Consider the following 21,097-nt stretch of genomic DNA (forward strand, 5'->3'; position numbering starts at 1 on the left):
ACATAAAAGCATGGTGTTTCCTGGCATCAGTCAAGGCTGCCCCTCGCAAGTGTATTATTTCAGCTACCAGGAGTCTGCTGATGTTGGGATAAATCCAAAACGCAAAGTCTCAGGACAGAGCAGCTTGCTCCCCAGTTGCTGTCGTCCAGGAAACCATTTCAGAATCCTCAGCTCTTAGTGTGTGGTGGGTGCAGCCGCTGTGATGGCTAGTTCTTGACACGGCCCCTACTGCCCGTACTGCAGGCTCCATGAATGGGGAAAGAGGAGCAAGTCTCTGAGCACAGTTCTGGGTCCTTCGGTGGTGCCTGGAGGCTTGTCCTCATGGATCCGGGGACATGGTGGGTTCTGTTCTGCGCCTCAGGTTTTGACTCCACCATCCGTTTCTGTACTTCAACAGGAAAGCTAATTCACTTAACTCCATCGTGGGGCTTTCAGCTTCTTAGCCCACGGTGCCTTTTAAAAAGCGAAAACCTCATGCTGAAATTTCAAAACTATTCAAGCCAAAGAAAACATGTTATTATGGCTTGCTTTTTCAAACTACAGATGCCCTTCTTCCAGGATCCTGACACCCTGCTTGTCTTCTTGGCTGTTCTGTAGGAACTCAGCCATCCCCAGGGAACTCCGTCCTTGCCCCAGTTCTTGGTTGGAGTCAGTAGACTTAACAGAAGCCCCCTGATGGCCTTGAACTGTGTGTGCTTCCTGCTTGCAGCTTCCTTCTTAACAATAACCCCGATATCCGACCTTCTTGTGGGATTGCAGCACTTGTTGAAGTCGGGGCTCATCTTGTTCCTAATTTCTAATTATCTCATGGAGTTGCTTTAGGGGCTTAGAAGTGTGCTAACTCCACTTAGTATTTCATCCATTTTTTCTTTTCAGAGAAGCTTTCTCAGTAATATAATGTAAACACCACGAAGACAGGTATTTTGGTCCAGTTAGTTCACTGCTGCATCCCTCGCTTCTAGAAGTGTGTCTGGCACTCAGGACTTTTGTGGAACGAAGAACAGTGTAAAAACTCATTCATGGGCAAAGCAGCTATGTTAGTTGTCAAAACGCTGGGCATTATGTTTAATGAAATAAATAAAAAAACATTTTTGCTTAATGGAGTGAACCGAATGGAAAGATCTGATTCCTTCTGATTTATAAACTGTTTAGTGCAAACACACTGGCAGATGTTTTCAGGTTACTTTAGGTACCTGTTTCCCATCAGTGTGATGGTGTCACATGGTGTCACAGTCATACCTTGACAGTCTCTGCGTGCTTCTGGAAACCTGTCACTGGTGGTGGTGGAATGCTGCTTCTTGCGTTTGTGAAATAAGTGACATCGATGTCTTTAGGTGTGACGTGTATGTTGCATTCTCATTATTCTTTTTAGTAAGCGAGTGTTCAGATCTGAAAAACTGGAATAAATGGGTTGGAAGGCTCGTGGATTAAAGACAAACAGCCCCAGTGAATTTATTTGCCACGAGCTCAGCCCGGCTTGCTGTATGGCGCGCCTTCCTCTCTCCAGTTGAGCGTGAACTGCTGGTCGGACAGGACAGTGAGTGGGCAGCGGTCACTGCCAGGAGCCTGAAGAAGCTGGGAGCTGCGCTCCTGATGTGAACCTGTGTCGGCTGGCTCTGTGCCTCTCACTGGGCAGCCCGGAAAGCAGCGGTTCTCAAATTTTTTGGTCTTAGGACCCCTCAGACTCTTAGACTATTGAGGGATTCCAGGAGCTTTGGCTTAGGTGGGTCATATGTATCAATATTTATCACATTACAAATATTCATGTATCAATTTGATTAAAATAGCATCAATAAACCATTCTATATGAACATACATTTTTACAAAAAATAACTGTTTTCCAAAACAAAAGAGTGTAATAGGAGTATCGTCTTACATATTTTCAAATCTACTTAATGTTAGTTTCGTAGAAGGCAACTGGATTACTTCCACTTCTGCATCAGTTGGATTGATTAGTATGTAAAGAAACGATGGCTTCGGGGATGTCCTCTTTTGTACTCCAAACCATGATGCCCTGCCCTTTGTGGCAGCCTGTTACCCACGTATGATTCTGTTCCACTTCATCACGGCCTTGATAAATTGCACACATCTGTGAAGTTGACATATTTCATTTCATCATATTATGTTTTTCTAAAAATCACATTTGTTACTATCACCACCAATGTCACGAGAAGCCTCTTTAACTTTTGGGAAGCTGTTGAGATCTTGGTGATGGATGCAAGTTTTCAAAAAAAATTTTTTTTTTGCTTGAAACCTCAAATTTTATCCTTAGCAACAGAGATCGCTGGTTGTTTGTCTTCTAGATTCTGCTCCTTTTATTCCAGAGTTTTTTTCCTAAGGTACTGATTCAGTCATGGCTCTTGGCTGTCCCTTCCACCTTCCCTCCTAAAGCACGATTTTCTTGGCTTAGACTTAAGGACTTCAATGACTTTACCCCCACACCCAGGACCCTGACAATATCCAGCCTTGTTGCTACTGTTTTTGTTTGTTTGTTTTAATGGCTTAAAACAACACAGATTTATCAGCCTGATGGTTCTGGAGGTCAAGTCTGAAATAGGTCTCACTGGGCTCAGGTCAAGGTGTTGTCATGGGTGTTTCTTTAAGGCTCTTGAGAGAGAACCCAGTTCCTCGTCTCCCAGCTTCTAGGGTGGACTGCCTTCCTCGGCTTGTGGTCTCCTGACATAGAGCCAGCAACAGCTGACGAAGCCTCTGTCCTACTGCGTCCCTATGACACTGACTCTCCCATTCCCTCTGCCATCTTTTAAAGACCTGCTGATTACCCTGGGCCCACCCCCAGGAAAATCTTCCCATCTCAAGGTCAGCTGATAAAACCTCTTCATTCCTTGTGCAACCTTAATTCCCCCTTGTCAGGGAAACTAACATATTCACAGGTTCCTGGAATTAGGATTTGGCCACGGGTGAGGGGGGCGCATTTTTCTGGCTGTCACACTCAAGACAGGCCCTCATATGAATTGGCACCTGGGTCTCCATCTCACAGTAGGGCATCTGTATGTCTGTCTCCTCCCTGGGACATTGAACCTGAGCCTTACTCATCTTTGCTTCTCTCAGTGCCCTGTGGTACTTGGCACATGATAGAGCATCAAAAAATAGCAAAATGTTGACAGTTTTGGACATTTGATTATGGGCTGTGTTTGAGTGAATGTTCAGCCTCTTTGTTGTATAATGGCATCACTGTTAGGTGGGAGAGTGTATTTCTTAGGAGTTACTGAAATACTTAGAAGTCAAGTGTGTCATGGTAGCTATTATAGCTCACTTGCAAATGGTTCACGAGAAAAGTGTCTTTCTATAAAGATAAAGCAAATATGGCAAAATGTTAAATACTGGCAAATGTAAATGAAACTATGTAAATGTTCATTTACCTCTTCTGTAAGTTTGGATGTTTTCAAAATAGAAAGTGGAAAAGAATGAAATATTGATGTGGAAGGAATGTCTGAACGGGATCAGTTGGATGGAATAGGGTTCCCATTGTTGGAAAACTCGTTTGCTGCTGTTAAAGTTATGAAACTCCGGCTATTGATTACATCTTTGTGGCTTTTTGGCATAATGATAATAATCTTCTCTGGGTTCATGTTAGGTGCAAATCTCATTCAGGAAGCTTAATGAAACCTCCCCAGCTGCTGGGTGAGCGCATGAGAATGTGCAAAGGAGACATGCCAAGACTGAGAAAGAGAAGGACTTCCTAGGCCTCACGAAGAAGGTTCTTCCTGGCATGCCCTCTGGGTAGAGTGACTTTTGCATTCAGGCAGTGGGGACTCTAGTCATTCCTTGTGGGACTGCAGGCCACCCCACCAGGCACGACAGTGGTGCACAACCTATATTTAGAACAATCTGTGGCCCGCCCGGAAGTTATCAGGGCAGGTGTATACTCGATGCCCGTGTGTCAGCTGGTACAGGAGAGCTCCACTGTAATATGGCTGACTGTACAGATTGGAGTCCACTGTTTGCTGAAGGAACCAGCTAAGGTTTTCTGCCCCCACTGACCTCGGTTCTTAATGCCAGTGTCAGGAGAGGGTTCACTCCCCTTCGTGGTCCTTAGCAAGGGCCTCAGAGCTCTCGCATACCCACCTCCACGCCCTAGATTCATGGAAATAGCCTGTGTGGGGGATGCTTCGGCAGCATCGTTATTTTAAATCTGATCCGTTTGTTGAGGTGATGGGGTAGAGTCTCTGGGTTGGAGGTCATCTCGTCTGGTCTCCTGTCTCCTTCTGAAGTCCCCTAGTGACGCCCCAGCCCCATGGTGGGTCACCCCTGCTTCCCCAGCCCTTCATGCCGCCTTCAGTTGGTGTGACAGCTGGGATGTCCCTCCTGGTGCCGAGCCGAATTTCCAGAAGCATTCCTCCTGTAACAGCCCCAGACACGGAAGTTCTGGCATCTGATGTCTCCTCTTTGCCCGCCCCCCCCCAGGAGCCTGAAGCCCCCGTCTCATCCCTCCTGAGACATCTTTGCTCCAAGACCCAGGCGATCATTGGGTGACGAGGCCGCGCATCATATTCCAGGTACAGTCAGCCCTTCAGCGCGCCAGCAGGATGATTGTCACTTTTGTGCTAGAATATGTTATTCACTTAGACCTTTAGCTGGCTTTTGACGTTTTAAGTGAACTGACAACAAAAACCTTCAGTTGTCCTTTTAAAATCTATAACTGCTATGCTTTTTCAGACTCATCTAGCGCTTCCTTCTCATCAGAAAACTTTTCACCGTGGTGGGTTTCTTAAATTTCTGCGTTTCCTTCAAACAGAACTCTTAACATCCTACAGAAAAGGTGAGGCCATCCGCACAAAGGCCTGATCCGCAGGGCATGCTGTGGAAGAGGATGTGCCTGCAGCCTCCCCTCCCCCCTGGGGCCATGTGATCAGCAGCAGGTGGGGGGACCTGTGCTCCAGGCGGTGGCCGCTGGCCGTTCCGTGATGGTGTGCAGTGTGCCAATGATGCATCGAGCCGCGTTCCTGCCTTTGGCCCTGTGAGCCTTTGCATTTTTCAAGGTCAAAAGCTGGCTCCGATTTTTCCCCGGCTCCCAAACTATTCATCTGGCTCCTATTCCTCTCCATCTTCTCTTTTTCACTCATTTACTTAAGAATTCTCCTGTAGTTTCTTCTTGGGTTCAGGCACTATAAGGATCTGCTGTAAATCAATGTGTTTCAGGCGGGTCCTTGGGCTCCCAGAGTTCTGAGGGGGCACAGGAGCCAGGCGGGGCAAGATCAAGGCTGGCCAGTGGGCTTAGCGTCCTTTTCTCTCTTTAAATAAGAGCAGGTCCAGTTTCATCTGAGTCTCATATTTGGGTTTGGCATAGGATGCAGTTTGGGAGAAAAGGGTTCTGCTGTTAAAATATTTGAAGGCTTTTGTTCCAGTTATTTTTTAATTAAGAAAAAAGAGTTTACCACATAGAATTCGTCATTGTCACTGTTTTATTTATAAAAAAAAATTGTTGTTTTTCAGAGTGTGAGTGTGTGTTTGTCTCAAGAACCCCACCTGACTTTTCGCCTTCTTGTTGACATTCTTACAGTCCCCAGGGGCCGTCCATGGTCTTAGTTCCGAGCGTCCAGCCGTAATAGGAGTGCACACACAGTGGGGATCAGCAGCCCACGCAGTCTTTCATCAGCAGGACTTTGTGGGGGATCTAGCCAGTGACCTTTGCCACACGGTCAGCATCCCTGAGCAGCTGCCTTGAAATGGAAGGAAGGAGGAGGGGCCCCTGGAGCTCCTAGTTCTGAGGGCGGGGTGGAGGGTGGTTACGGCTGTAAGTAATGTTCCAGGCTGCTGCAACCTTGTAAATGTCAGAAGCAAAGGTGCAGCGTTACCAGGTGTACTTTGCCAAAGACAGGAAAATTAGGCTCTTGCCAGAGGGCAAGTGGGAAGGGACTCCATGGAGTGGCAAGAGCCACTGTAAGCCTCGAATATTCTTTTCTTTCCTTCTTTTTCTAGTGGTTAGTTAGTAAAAGTGCTTAGAGTGAGTTCATTCTGCCGCCTTCCTCCTGCTACTGCAACAGGCAGATGCACTGTGGCTGGCATAACAGACTATTTTGGAACCTCTCTATTACCTAACAACAGGCCTGGCGGGGGGTGAGTGTTTGTGTCTGAGTGAAAAGCCTCAATCAGACTGTTCCGTCTCGGGGTGAACAGCTCTAGGACAAAATGCGTGGGGAAGCCCTTGGTGGCTTTAGGTCCTCGGGCACAGGTCCTAAACTGTGCCTAAATCAGGGGACTCCACAACCTACTGGACACAACCGCGATGTCACCCCTTCTTGGGTGAAGAGATACAGACCAAGTGACAGAAATGTTGCATCTCCTGGAGGCCTTTCCGTCTTGCCACACTTGTGTGTGCTCTTTGGGTGATCGCACTGTCTCCTCCAGCCGAGGCGTTGGGGGCCCTGTTGGCTCCCTGTTTCCTGAGCACTTAGAAGGGGGCGGCATGCAGGGGCTGTGAGGTAAGTATTTGTTGACCAACTGGATGGTTGCTTGTGTCTTTCTGTCCAGCCTGTGAGCACCTTGAGAGCAGAGACTGTAGAATGCAGAAGCGTGGCAGAGGGTAGATACACAATTTTTAAAAAATGAAATAATAGCCATTTGGTGTATGCCGTTCTTCCAGAAGGGGGAACTGCTTCCCAGTCAGCCTTAACCAAGAAAAAATGGTTTCAGGTGAAGTAAAGATTAACTCAAATGTCGACGCAGAGGTTAAAGAAATGCTGGGGCCCCTGTGTTTTTGCTCAGAGAATGAATGCAAACTCTTATCTCCTGACTGCTGGGACCATGGATTAGTCATAAGAGATCACTCCACACTTAGAAGCTACAACACACACCTGTTTTCTCAGTTTCACTGGTCAGGAGTCAGAGTGCGGCGTAGCTGGTGCTGTGCTGTGTCCCGCGAGGCTGCCGTCAGGTGCTGACTGGGACCGGGTTCTCATCTGGAGGCTTGGCTGGGGTGGAATCTGCTTCCACGCTCCCCTGGGTCCTTGGCCAAATCCGTTTCCCGTGGCAGTCGGACTTGGGGCCCCGGCCTCTTGCTGGCTGGCCCGGAGGCCACCTGCAGCTTGTTGCCACATGAGTTTACCAGCATGGCCACTGACCTCATCACGTCAGCAAGGACAGTCAGCCAGCAGGGTGGGGCCTTCTGTGACCTAACGTGGTCACAGGAGAGACATCATCCCCTCTGTCCCAGCAAGTCCCAGTCCCTATCCACACTCACGCCAGGAGGTGTGGGGCTCCACAGGTCACCTCTCCTGAGGGCTCCTTGAGAGGAGGGATTGAAAGTGGTTCCCATCTGCTGTCCGTTTTTCTGAAAATTGTTCTGCTCCTTCCCTTTTCCACAGTGACTCGTGATTTTAAATCTTTTCAGGGATCGTAACTCCAGGATCCTTTTATCCTTCCCACCAGTGTGGCTGTGCTCATGCCCTCTTACCTGCTGGGTGCCCAGCTCCAGAACTTGCGGGTTAACCTGCTTTCTGTGAGCTACATCAGAACCCAAATGTGGCTTTGCATTGTTTGAGTAGGAAAATGTGGCCCAAGTCTTAAGTGACTGCCTCGTCAGTGAACTTCTAGGAGGAGAGATGGGTTTTCCTGTGGCAGTGGGGCATCTAGAGGCCATTTGGGGGGTGGGGGGATGGGCATAAGTTGCAATGTCTGTTTTCAGCCTTTAGGAGCTCATTAGAAAACAGCAGAAGTCTGTGCTGTCTGAAGGTGGAACCTTTTGTCGTAAAGCAGTAACCGAAAAGGGGAAAATGTCAGATAGCTGCAGTCTAGTTGACTGAATGTTGACATATTGAGAGCTCTGGGGTGAAGTTTGGGGAGCATTCGGTAGTGACAGTCTGTGTTTGGGTATTGCACTGGAACCTTCCATTAAAGCAGAGCAGGTGGCACTGCCTGTGAAGTATGCTGCACATATGGTCCATGTGACATGCTGACTTGCTGCCACCGCCCAGCTCTCGTCTCGTGGCAGTAACTACATTTGTCCACCCCTCTGGGCTGCTTCGTCCATCCGTAGCTTCAGCCTCACCCTCTGTGCATCCTCTCCTGGTCTTTGATCATCTGGGTACTCACAGGCCCTTGTTAGCCATTGGCTTCTGATGCCTTCAAGTTATTTCAGACAAATCGAATCCCATTCTCCTATTTAATAGAGATCGTTCTGTGACTGCCGACTAGGACATTTCCTCCAAGTTTATTACATAAAAAGAGAACGTCCCAGTGGAAAAACATGGTGGGTAGTTGCTGAACTGAAGACAGGCAAGGTGGTGAACATGCCAGGAGGCTGTGACATTGCTTTCAGATTTCAGATGCTTTTCTTTGGGGGTGAGTGTCTGGAATTTTGGCCACCCATGAAGTACGGTTACAAATGGGACAGCAAGACCTATCATAAAATGTGGCATTTCTTGCTTAGGGGTTGTCTGTGCATGATACAGCACCACGGAGATAATCCCCATGGTAACCATGGGTGTGTTCTCAGGGCTCTTTGAGGAATAAACAGGGACTGGGAACAAATGGCAGGTAAATATGAAGGTAACTTTGCAAAACGGTGCTTTGTAGTTGGATTGAAATACCATGCTCAAAGGCCAGCGTATTGATTTGCTGCCCAAAAAAGAAGGCTGAGCCACGAGCACCTGGCAGGCCCATGCCATTTCCTCCTCCAGTCTGTCCATCACAAGACCAGGGCAGTCCTCCCGATACTATGTTGTTGATGCCCTTGCTTTGCATAAAGTTTTCACATCTGAGTCAAGTACAAATCCCTCAGCTGGCCATTTGAGACCCGTCTGCCCTGCTCCACACAGCTGCTCTCCAGCCTCACCTGTCACTGTCTGAGGGGTGTCACCTGCGGCTCAGTGGGCCTATGCTTTATTTAGTTCCCCCACCTCCCCACCCCATCCCTTTAGGGTGTACTGTGCTGAAAGGTGAGAGGTCATTGGCACTCACATGATCTTTTCTGATTTCAGTCTCGTTCCCCAGATGATACAGATTTAGGCTCAGAGAGATATCTAGGGACATGGCCTGGGAGAGGTGAGACCACAACTGCCCAGTACAGATCCTTTGCTCTGGGCCATTTTTCTAGGTAAAAATAACTGGATTGCTACAATTTCATGTGGTTCCACCTGATCCTACATAAAAGACTTTACTCTGCAGCCAGGGCTTACAGCTTTGTGGGGCTCTCCTGGCCTGTGGGTCTGGGTGCTGGAGTTTCCTCATTGTTTTCTGGGTCAGCCCTACATGAATTCCTTTCTTTTCACACTTACTTTTGGAAATTTCTAAGCATGTACAAAGGTAGAGAGAAAGCAAAATGAAGCCATGTCCCAGTTATCCATGTCTTCTAGGTAGACCCTTGATGTGCGTTTAACTTGTTTGTGGGCCGACCCTCTTCCCTTCTTTTTTTCACTTGTTTGTTCATTTCATTAAAAGAAATTTCCTTCCCTTTAATTAAGTAGTCCACACTCATAGAAAAATTGTCAAAAGACTGAAAAGAAAAAAATGCCCATAATCTCCTATTCAGTTTTCCTTCTAGACCGTTCTTCACGTACGCTTATATTCATATATGTTATTATTTTTAAGGAACACTGTACATGCTGCTTTGACGCTTCCCCCCCGTTTTGTATCAGAGACATATCTCCAACATAATATATACTTCATCTGTTCTGGCCAGCTCTCTCCTCCACGTACCTTTTCCAAGCCTCTATTCTCTGTATGCTTTCCAGAACTCTCTGCCAAAGCCCTGGTTGGGTCCTGCCACCCAAATTATAGCCGGCCCTCCATATCCACAGTTTCCATACCTACAGACTTAACCAACTGAGGATTGAAAATATTTGAAAACAAAAGTTACGTTGTCGCTGATGTGTGCTATGTAACTACATAGTACTGGACATGTACAGGCTTTTTCCTTGTCATTATTCCCTAAACAATACAGTGCAACAACTATTTCCATAGCATTTACTTGTCTTAGGTGTTATAAGTAATCTAGAGGTGACTCCAAGTATAGGAAGGCTGTGTGTAGGTTATACGCAAATATTACACCATTTTATGAGAGACTTGAGCATCTGTGGATTTTGTTATCCTGGGGGGGCCTGGAACCAACCGCCTTGGATATCGAGAGACAACTGTACCTACTTTTTCTCAGTCCCACGTAAAGGTCCTATAGCCTCGAAGCCAGTGGATCTTGGCCAGTGTTAGAGGGACGTGAGTGCATTACATCGGTTCAGTGCACCTTGTGAATAATAATTGGCTTAATTTTTACAGGGGTGTTGGCATTCAGGAAGAGGTTTTCAGTAACCCACATCAATCTTTTATTTGTAGGATTACAGACAGGGTGACAAAGTAAGAATTGTCAGGCTGCAAGGAGAATAAGCTTGGTTAAAGTTGAATCAGTTTGGCACCTGGTGTGGAATAGCACTTCTGAAATTAGATGACCTAGCTTCATATCCTGGCTCCACTACTTACAAGTTAGGTGACTGCAGGCAGTATTAGCTGAACACTTAATAGTTTGTGAAGCTGAATACAAATGGTGGGCACTGTGAGGCTCCGCCATCACGTTGGACCATGTGCCCACCTGTGCCAGGGAAAAGCACATTACCTGTAGGCTGTGGATTTTAGAAAAGCCTAAGTGTCTTTATAGCTGAGGGCTCTGGCTAGAGGCAAAGACGTGCCTGGCAAATTCCCAGGCTTTATGCCTTTGTCCTCACTTGATGAAATTAACCTTTTTTCCCCGTGAAAGTGGTAGCCTCTGAGACGGATAGTTACACCTTCTCCTGGTCTCACCATTGCCCCATGGAGCTCCATCACCCTGTTAGCCTCCCCACCCTGACACTCTGCTTCCTGGGGGTAGGACTGTGGATTTATGCATTTGCTGAAACCCTGGCTGTGTCTAGTACAGGTGTGAGATGAGTGAATTTTGGTGGAATGCAGTTACATCCTCAGCATGTCTCTTGCTACTTGGGGTCAGACAAACATAGACTCTGGGGTGCTTTAAAAGATAGCAGGTTCCCAAGTCACCATTTCACTAGAGGCAGATGGACTCCTGCTTGCCTCCCAGTGGGGACATGTGGGTGTGAGCCTGCCCCTGACCAGACTCCAAACCTTGACCATTGTTTTGTATTTTTGACCCTCCCACTCCTATACTTTTGGTTCAGTTCTGTCATTTTCTTACCTCCTTTCACAATTCCATGGCTCCTTCTTGGGTCCCCATTTTTAGTGTCTACCAGTTCCTTCTACACTCTAGTTTGTTTTTTCTTAATTAAATTTAAGTCCTTGCACCTGGGCCTCCTAGCATCTGGGGGAAGTGGAAATCCAGCTTTGAGAACACTTCCTCTAACACAGGCTTTCTTCCTTGTCCTGAGTCTCCTCCTCCCCCACAGTGGCCAGTTCCTGGAATGCGCTTTCTTTGGACCCCTTCTGCCACCTGGTTGCTGATTACTCAGCCATGAGCATTCTGCTTCCTTCTTTGTTAAAATTGCAGCTCCAGCCACCCCCACGCCTGCTGTGTGCTAGGCCAGCTGCTCATGCTGTAGGGAGCTGCAGTGACTTAGTTGGCTGTGTGTGCCTGGCCATTAGTGGGGTCCCATGAGGCTGGCACCCGAGCAACACCCTGCTTCCTTTAGCCTGGTGAGATGGAGAGCACGGTGTACATCCTGTTGGAAGGACAGATTGCATTCTAGATAGTTCCCACCGGAGCAGGCCTGGGCCATTCTAAAGACTGTCAACTCATGTAAAGAATGGTATTTTATGAACCTAGTATATGTAACAGCCTACGTCAGCCCCCTTCCACTCCTTCCCTCAAGTCATTAAGCTGGACTTTTTCAGCGATAGAACTTGCATTAAATTGGAGAGTGAAAAAAAATTGTACCATTCACACCCGCCCACTTTTATCAGAAACCTTCAAAACAGCATAGAAAAGGCTTTATCTCTGACATCATTTTACTCCTATTGTTCTATAGGGATCTAGGAAAAAACTTGGACTTAGAACTTCTGTGGGAAAGGGGCAGGTTTTCTTAGCTTTTTTAGGAGGATATCATCTGAGGTAAGCACTCTAATAATAAACGTGTAGGGAGTAAGATGGCTCGTTTTTCCAAGATTTCTGTCAAAACCTCGAAGAAGTGGGTATCGACCCTGGTACACTTTCCTCCCGGTCAGAAACAGCAACCTAATTCCCAGCTAATGCATTCAGAGCCTCCTGGCTACTTGCTGCGTGACCCCTTTCCGAGGTGGATGGCTGGCTTGGTCTCCTGGGCCCCTGGCTCACTCACTCTGTGAGGCCTGGCGAGGAAATCCCATTGAACTGTCTTTACCTTGCACTTGGCTTTTATTGTTTTGGGGGAGAGAATTGCTTATTAACCGAAAACTACATCGAGGAGAGGATGGCAGCAGCCAGGCACTCTCTGGATGTCAGTCACACCTGCCAACCAAGCTGAAAACAATGCAGGTAATAGGGGGCTTTCACCCCCATCTCCCTGTAAGCTCCCTGCCAAAAGGGGTGTCGAGAAGTTACTTTACAGCGATTTTTGCACGTCCCCAGCGTAGCCTTGTCTGCCAAGGGTTGCGTTGAAATGTCACATCTTCCCTTTTAACTTGTTACCCAAGCAGTTGTTTGCTGATGACTTTGTTGTGATTTTCAACTTGACTGGAAAAAGTACAGCTGAGTCCAGAAGGAAGAAAAGAAAAGGCAATTCCAGGAGAATGACCCCTGTCCAGCTCTGTGGCTCCCCACCCCCCAAGGCCTGGTCTCCCAGGCAGGTACTCACACACCTGCCTCCCTCAAGCCACTCAGAACCCTCATCTGGACTGGGACACCTGCTTTCCCCCAGAATCTGCTCTTGACCCGAGAGCTTTCCAGAACAGGCCGGTGGTACAGATGGCAGCTGGGCAGCCCCCGAGCCCTGTGCTTATTCTCCTCTTGTCCTGCTATCTGCCTTCTTCCACTCTATCAGAACTCGTGTCTGATTTTCCTTCTCCACAAATAAATCATCTTTCCTCGTTTCCTCCCTACTCCCTCGCACCTTATGACACTGCGAGGTCATTTCCTTCCCATCTGTAAAGCCAGAGCCCTGGATAGGTCTTGGCCCACTCTTCCCTCAGCTCTCCGTTATCTTGTTGGACACACGACTCTTGGAGTTCTTTTTCCTCTTGTTTGTCCAAAGGGGACCACATGGGGTGATAATCCTCTTTTGGCCTAGCAGGTAAAATGCAGAAAGGACCACCCCTGCTCCTCCATGACCTGGAGATGGCCAGTGACATGATCCATGCAGAGGGGCCCTGTCCTGGGGCCAGGCGGGTGCCAGCCTGCCCTGTGCGCTGCTGGCTGGGGCTGCGAGGACATGGTGGGCAGCCGAGTGTTCTAGGTGGTTAGGTATGGACTTGGCTAGATCTGCGATCTCCATGCAGACTTCCCTTTTCCAGTGACTTCATTGCAGCCAAGCTAGGTCAGTAGGTATCAGTTGATGATAAAAATGAACGATCAGTGGTATTTTTGTCTTTCAGTAGCCAAAAATCATAATGATAGCTTCTCTCTGCACATGTTGTTGGTTTTGTTTGTTTGTTTGTTTTAACAAACTCGATTTTAGAACAGTTTCTGATTTATGGAAAAATTGTGAACATAGTGCAGAATTCCCATACACCCCACACCCAGTCTCCCATTATTAGCACCCTCCATCCACTGGTGTGTTAGTTACAAGGAATGAACCAATAGTGATAACTTTATTCAGATTTCCTTAGTTTTGCCCTCAAGTCTTTTTTCTGTTCCAGGGTCCCATCCAGGATACCACATGACATTTAGTTGTCATGGCTTCTCGGGCCCCTCTTGTGTACGACAGTTTCTCGAACTTTCCTTGTGTTTGATGACTGACCGTTTTGACAAGTGTTGGTCAGGTGTTGTGTAGAATGTCCCTCATCTGTGATTCATTGGACAGTTTTCTCATGATGAGGCTGGGGCTGTGGGTGGAGGAGGGCCACAGGTGGAGTGCCCCTCGTCACATCATACCACATGAATCACTGTTAAGGTTGACCATAGTTTCTCTACTGTAAAGTGACTTTTTTTCTCGTTGGAAGGAAGTCACTATGGGCAGCCCACGCTTAAGGGTGGCAGTTTAGTCCCACCTCCTTGAAGGTGGATGCTGGCCCATCCTGGCCAAGGGCTCATGGCAGTCCCCCCTTGGAATGAGCCTCGTAGTAAGGTCGGCCTGTGCATTTCAGGAGAGCCACTTAAATGCTGGCCTGGGGTGCTGTTTGTGATGGGTGGCTTCCTGGGGCCCTCACGGGGTATGCCCCATGTGAAGGATGGATGACATAAGCCATACATGAACATGAGTCCTCTCTCAGTATGTACTCAGGAGTATATCGTATACACATCGGGCCAACATTTTGGTCCAGGAAAAATCTGCTTCGTGGAGGAGTAATACTTACAAAAGGCCCTAACTTGTAATAATTCAATATTTTTCTGTTCTGAGACTAATTCTCTGTTAACTTAAAAGTAGAAACACCTCGGTCCTTGCCCTCAGAGGATCCCAGAAAGTTCTAAAAAGCATTGTCATTGCTGTTGGAGGCTTTTGGGTTTTAATAATTAAATTCCAATATGGTTTAGTTTGCCTCCCCTGACAGTATACTTGGAACAACATCTTGTTTTCTTGGTAAATTGCATGACTATTGAGGGCAGGAACAGTGTCATTAATTTGTGTTTCCTGTACTGCATAGTTTCTGTTGCATACAAGGTTTCAGTAAAGCACTGACAGAAACGTGGGTGCTGAGACTCGGGTTGAAGGCAGCCAGTGCACCAGCCCTGGGGGTTCTGTGCATGGGGGCTCAGCCTCGGGCTGGGCGGGTCCTGCGTGAATGTTCTGATGGTGGAATTCTGAGATTTTAAACATTTTAGCAGCAAGGGACAATAAAGGACCTTGTCGCTGTCTGAATGGAGATTAGAGGGGTTCGAGGGTGAACGCAGTGCCAGTAGTGTGACACCCTTGTTTTTTTTCTTTGGCAGACTCGACGGCACAATGGGCTGCCAGGCGCTGCTCCACGTTGGCCAGCAGATGCTCAGGCGGAAGGTGGTAGACTGCAACCGGGAGGACAGCCGGCTGTCCCGCTGCCTGAACACCTTTGACTTGGTGGCGCTGGGCGTGGGCAGCACGCTGGGTGCCGGCGTGTACGTCCTGGCCGGAGCTGTGGCGCGTGAGAACGCAGGCCCTGCCATTGTCATCTCCTTCCTGATCGCCGCGCTGGCCTCAGTGCTGGCTGGCCTTTGCTATGGCGAGTTTGGTGCGCGCGTCCCCAAGACCGGCTCGGCCTACCTGTACAGCTACGTCACAGTAGGGGAGCTCTGGGCTTTTATCACCGGGTGGAACCTCATCCTGTCCTACATCATCGGTGAGTCCCCCTCTTCTGTTCTTCCTGCCTCCCAAGCGTGGTGGATGGCCCCTTTGCTCCCCAAATAGGCCGAGTCCAGCTCCTCCCCAGGAGCACCCTCTCGCCTCACTGCTGTCCGTCTTCCTTTGTCCCTTTATGAAGGCAGAGGCAGCCTTGTGGGCACCGCTCACTGACCCCTCTGTTCTGTGCCCTGGACTTTGATGGTCAAGGATGTCAGGCCTTTAATGGGGACAAGCCAAGCCAACAAGGTCATTCTTATTACAGGAGAGATGGGATGTTTCTAATTAGTTTAAAAGGATTTTGTCTCTTTTAGTTAGTATTCATTTTTGACTACTAGAGTAAATTCATCACAGACACAGAGAAATGGGGGAAATATAGAAAAGCACAGGGCTGGCCGAATGGCTCAGTTGGTTAAGAGTTAGCTTAAGAGTGTGAGCTCTGAGCAACAGGGTCGCCGGTTCAATTCCCACATGAGCCAGTGATGTTGTGCCAGAGCTGAGCTGCCACTGAGCTGCCAACAGGTGGCAGGATGGCTCAACTGGTGAGAGCACGTGCTCCTAACAGCAAGACTGCCTGTTCAGTGGTGGGCTACGCCCACCCGCAACTAAGATTGAACACAGCACCTTGAGCTTAGAGGCCACAAGCTGCCAACGGGAAGCCAGATGGCGACTGGTGCCCTCCACAACAAAGATTGAAGAACAACAACTTGGCTATTCCCCCTCCCCAATTCCCCAACACTGTTCACCTCCCCCAATTCCCCAATTTAAAAAAAGAAAAGAAAAAGAAAGAAAAGCACAAAGAAGAAAACAGAAATTATGCAACCTGAGAACCTGGAGAAATTAATTTTCATTCATTCATTCATTCATTCATTTATTCATTCTCTCAACAAACACTTGTTGAGCACTTGCTGTGTGCCAGGCATTTCACTGCACACCCAGGGACACAGTGGTGGGACAGACAGTCTGAGTTCGGAAGTGTTTGCTGTCTAGGATTTCACCACGTTCACATTTTTATGCACTAAAATGCTTTTTTTTTATATAGTATGCTCTTTATTTATAAAACAATATATAATAAACATTTCTCGCTGTGTTAACTGTTTTTCCTAGTACTTATGTCCCTAATGATTGCATACTGTTATATAGAAACAAACACCTGAATAAAAGAATAACCAACGGATTTGAATGGCCAGCTCACAGAAGTAGAAATACAAATAACCATTAAACATTCCATTTATATTTTATCGGATTTTTGTCATGTTAGCAAGAGACAGTGGGGTGTGGTGTGTTGAGCCGTGGGTCCCGGGAATGTCATGTGTGGTGCTGCCTGCCGGGGCAGCGGGCCCTTGGCCTCCGTGTGGGGTGCCCACTGCCATGCATCCAGGTGGGCACCTTCCCTTTCCTTTCAGCTGTGCCGTGTCTGTTCGAAAATAAAATTCGTAACAGTGGTTTTCTCGGCACACAACCACACACACTAACACTGCCGATGTCCCTCAGTGGGAAAGCAGCTGTTTGAAATGCGCTGTTACGTTTCCAGAGGATTTTCCTGGGCACAAAACACGCATGTGAGCTTGAGCTCCTGCTGCCCCTGCCCCGCGGATGGTGCTTTTTGGCCAGAGCTGCTGACCTGTGGGAGTCACCATGTGCCACTGCATGTGCTACTCAGCCTTAGCTGCTGGGGAAGGCGGCTCTTCCAGCCAGCATGGGCTGTAAAGCCGACTCAGCGAGAGGGAGGGGGGAGGCCGGGCAGCCCCTCCCAGACAGCAGGGTGGGGTTTGGGGGCCCATCGGCACTGACGGCCTCAGGGGAGATGGGGAGACCATGTTTCTTCACTGGGTGGAGGCCTTTATGGACAGACTTTCTAATTGGCGGGCTGCTCAGAGTGAAGAAATGTGGTTAACTTTTTGAGTTGTTGGGAAAGTACTTACCATGAGACACAATAGCAAGATGGAGTCTGCAGATCCCTCTGGCAGACCTCTGAGGGTGACCCAGACCAGCCACTGGCATGGCCCCCTGTGAAAGGAAAGGGAAGTGCTGTGTGTGAGTACTGGAATTTTGACGACATTTCCTAAGAAAGCACTGGAAAAGGAGTGACTATTCAGAGAGAGAGAGGACAGTCAAATGCTGTTGCCTCCATTTGCATTCCTCGTGGTGGGGGTACTGGTATGGGGACAGTGAAGAGAGCCAGGCTTTGTGGTCAGGTACTTGGGGACCTGTAGGTGTGAGCTGAGGGTCAGGTACAACGTGGCAGAGGTGGCTGACGCCTGCACTGGGGTGTACAGGAGACTGTTGCTGAGGCGACCAGTCAGTCCCTGGTCCTCTCTTGCAGGGAGAGGCCGTGTTCACCAGGAGGCAGGTTCTGTCAGCGCTGTTGCCAGGAGGATCTTGGAAAAGGAACTTCTGAGCAAGGTGTCACACTGCTCACTGCAACCCATGAGTGCATCGTGAAATCAGTTTCATGGCTTGCCACCTGTATTGCTTTTTGTAAGAAAATAAGATAGGTAGAATTGAATAAAAACTATCTGAGTGCCTCTCAAGTGGTAACCTTGTTTTGTAAAACTTTTATTACTCAGATGTAGGTATGGGTACTGGTGGAAAACGCAGCTCTGTGCAGGCCCTAGAAGCCTTCTCGTACTTTTCACTGCACCGTGAACACTAACTGGCCCTCTCCTGAGGTGGCACTTGTTGGGGTCTGGCTGCTGCTGCAGAAGCCACTGTACCCTCTGTGATCCTGCACGGATGCTATAAACATCCAGCCTGATGACACATGTTCTGTCAATTGTTTCCCTTCACTTTCCTCATGTGTATGTTTGTGACAGGTACTTCAAGTGTGGCGAGAGCCTGGAGTGCAACGTTTGACGAGCTGATTGGCAAACCCATTGGGGAGTTCTCGCGGACACACATGGCTCTGCATGCCCCTGGAGTACTGGCCGAAAACCCAGACATCTTTGCTGTGATTATAATTCTCATCCTAACAGGTAAAGCCGCACCGTGAGAGATAGCAAGTTGGAGCGCAGCACCCGAGATACAGGATAGGCGCCTATTAAGCTTGTTTCTTCCTTTTCCTCCCCCGACCAAGTTTCTTTTTTTTCTTTTTGTAAATAATACAGACACCGTTTTTTGTCTTAATAGCTTCTGATAGATTCACATAGCGTTGGCCTATTTAATAGCTGCCTGGTTGAGTGTCATTTAGTTAAGAGACCCTCAGGGTTTTATGTGACTGCGGAGTATGATTTTGTTAGATCTGCAGGGTTTTTTACAAGTGACCCAGGAATACAAACTCTTGACCCCAAATGGTCGGTGACCATTTGGAAAGAAAAGTTGGCGCTCATCAGTTAGGGAGATGGGGAAAGGAGTTCTGTCTGGGACTTACGGGAGCCTCGGGCGGCAGGGACATCTGGGATGCTCTCACACCTAACCGCCCTCCCAACACCCTTGAAGTAAATAAGTTCACGACAAAGTTGTGGGTACAGAATGTAAAAATTCCAGACGTGGCTTGCACGCAGCTGATGGCAGCTGCTTCTTACTGACACTTATCCGAGTCTCAGTGACTAGGGTGGGAGTTTGGTTCACATAAACATTAAGCTGAGCAGACAAATTCTCCCTTGAGGTTAGAAAATATTGCTTGGGTTTTAAAGATGTGTCTTGTTTGGTCCACCGCGTAATTGAAATCATTTTGCGCAGGCCAGTCTCAGCAGTATTTCTGGTCCAGTTGGCAGGAACATGTATCAGAAATTAAATTTGCACCACTCAGATTTCCCTAAACACGAGAGGGAGGGACGTGGAAGAAAACACAGCAAGTGTGAGGTAGTGTTCCCTGTGATGGGCTGCTGAGTCCTCTTCTCAGAATTCAATCTGTTATGTGGAACATTCTTGATTGCGAAGTGTATGAAAGACATACATAGCAAAGCGGTGATCTCAAGTCACAAGTGGTGGTCATGCATCCCCTGGGCCCCTTCTCCTTCCTCTCATTTTGTTGTCCAGCTGAGAGTTTACCACAGAAGTCCCCAGATGGCACGTTCACCCCAAGGTGATCCTGTATTGTCATGGCCCCTGTGCGTTTTTATCACTCGGTGTTTTTTGGGTTTTTTTTTTAATGTGAGTTTATGAGCTAGAACGAGTCCAGCTTAGCATTTGCCATGCATTGAGTCCAGGGCTGGGACTGTACATGGTGGGTTCCGTAACCACAGACAGTTGTCACGGCTGACAGTGCTACCACCCCAAGGCAATCTGAATAATTTCCTCATCTGAAAAACTCGTTCTACCCAGAAGCAGAGCAAAGTGTCTCTTCCTTGGAGAAAATAAACCCTGCTCCCAGGGTGGCTCTCAGTCACCTACTTTAGCGAGGGGGAGAGTGCTGGTTCAGGCGCTTACTTCATCCCTTCTCCAGGGGGCAGTGGGCTGTGGTGTTGCTGTCTGCAGTCTCCTGGTGCCCCCAATGGTGTCCTCCATAGGATTAAACACCCAGGACTCTGCTAGTTTTGATCCCTGCCTTTAGAAAGATCATGAATTCAGCCCATCCCCAGAGGCTCACAGAAGTCTTCAGAGGTTTGATGCCACCTGAATTCTTAGGTCACTGTCTCGCGCTTATCCCCGTCCTAGGAAGAACTTACCTGGTATGAGGTTAACACTCAGTTTCCTGCTTATACACATTCCCAGGACTTTTAACTCTTGGTGTGAAAGAGTCAGCCATGGTCAACAAAATATTCACTTGTGTCAACGTTCTAGTCCTGGGCTTCATCATGGTGTCAGGATTTGTGAAAGGATCGATTAAAAACTGGCAGCTCACGGAGGAGGATTTCCAGAACGCCACCGGTAGCCTCTGCTTGAACAAGTGAGTTCTTCCGTCTGTCCCTCCACATGTGACAGTTTCTGTATTTGGGGGATGTAATTGACTAGAACCATAGAGCTTTTTTAAAAAATGTGATTTGAATATTTTGTTAATGTTTTCTTATGGAAGGGAAGTAGCCTTTCAAACTGTTTTATTAGTTTGAAATTTTAAGTTTTATTTCCCTGTACTTAGACAAAATATTGTATGACAATGGAAGCTATTGAGGAAAACAGAATCTTCATTCTAATTCCAAAATCATACACAGCTGAGGACCACTGTCACACTCACTAAGTAATCCCTTTTTTCTCATAATCTGTTTTCATGACCATCCTCTGAGGTTTGTGTTCAGGAAAGATTTTCTCTGTAATACAATGGTAATAGCACTTTATTTTAAAATGCCTTCCTATTTAATAACTCAGAAGGGAGGAGAAGTCTGCAGAACTTTCCTCAAACGTTTTCAGAATTACTAAAGTATCAAAATGTGATTATAATAATCTCTTTCTCCCACACTTGACTTGGGTTGTGTCAGCCCTGAAGAACAGTGGCCCCAGCCCCCTGATGTGTCCAGCTCTGGACACCTAGGGTTAGAGGCAGGTGACGGGCCACCTCTCCACTCTGCCTTTTCAGCCCTCTCAGTGAATCCTCACCGACAAGCTTGTATTTTCTAGGACACAAAAGCCAAACAATTATAATGTGTCTTTTTTATCTTTTTTTTTTTTTTAAGATTTTTATTGGGGAATTGGGGGGATGGGAACAGCACTGGGGAATTGGGGGAAAGGGAACAGACAAGTTGCTGTCGTTTTGTTCTTCAGTCTAGTTGTGGAGGACATTGCTTCACTGGCCCAAGCTGGCACCATCATTGCGCTCTTCCCGGGCGAGGCAGATCAGTCGCCGGCTTCTGGACGGCCGTTCACTGCGGCTGCTGGCC

The 21,097-nt window shown here is 47.8% G+C and overlaps 1 protein-coding gene across 11 annotated transcripts in view; it reads left to right on the top strand.

The window, feature by feature from the left end:
- The window catches only part of SLC7A1 (solute carrier family 7 member 1), a 72,938-nt gene that overhangs the window by 32,328 nt on the left and 19,513 nt on the right, over positions 1-21,097 (top strand). For 8 of the 11 annotated variants that reach the window (XM_019666341.1, XM_019666344.1, XM_019666343.1 and 5 more), the window contains 4 exons: positions 4,426-4,517; positions 14,960-15,342; positions 18,158-18,316; positions 19,998-20,172. In XM_019666341.1, the coding sequence (XP_019521886.1) occupies positions 14,973-15,342; positions 18,158-18,316; positions 19,998-20,172 (704 nt within the window). In that variant the 5' untranslated portion in view covers positions 4,426-4,517; positions 14,960-14,972. The remainder of the gene's footprint in view (positions 1-4,425; positions 4,518-14,959; positions 15,343-18,157; positions 18,317-19,997; positions 20,173-21,097) is intronic. The other 3 variants (XM_019666347.1, XM_019666352.1, XM_019666351.1) reach the window with 1 other exon arrangement.

The sequence above is a fragment of the Hipposideros armiger genome, unplaced genomic scaffold (genome assembly GCF_001890085.2).
Source record: "Hipposideros armiger isolate ML-2016 unplaced genomic scaffold, ASM189008v1 scaffold_467, whole genome shotgun sequence".
NCBI classification, from domain to species: Eukaryota; Metazoa; Chordata; class Mammalia; order Chiroptera; family Hipposideridae; genus Hipposideros; species Hipposideros armiger.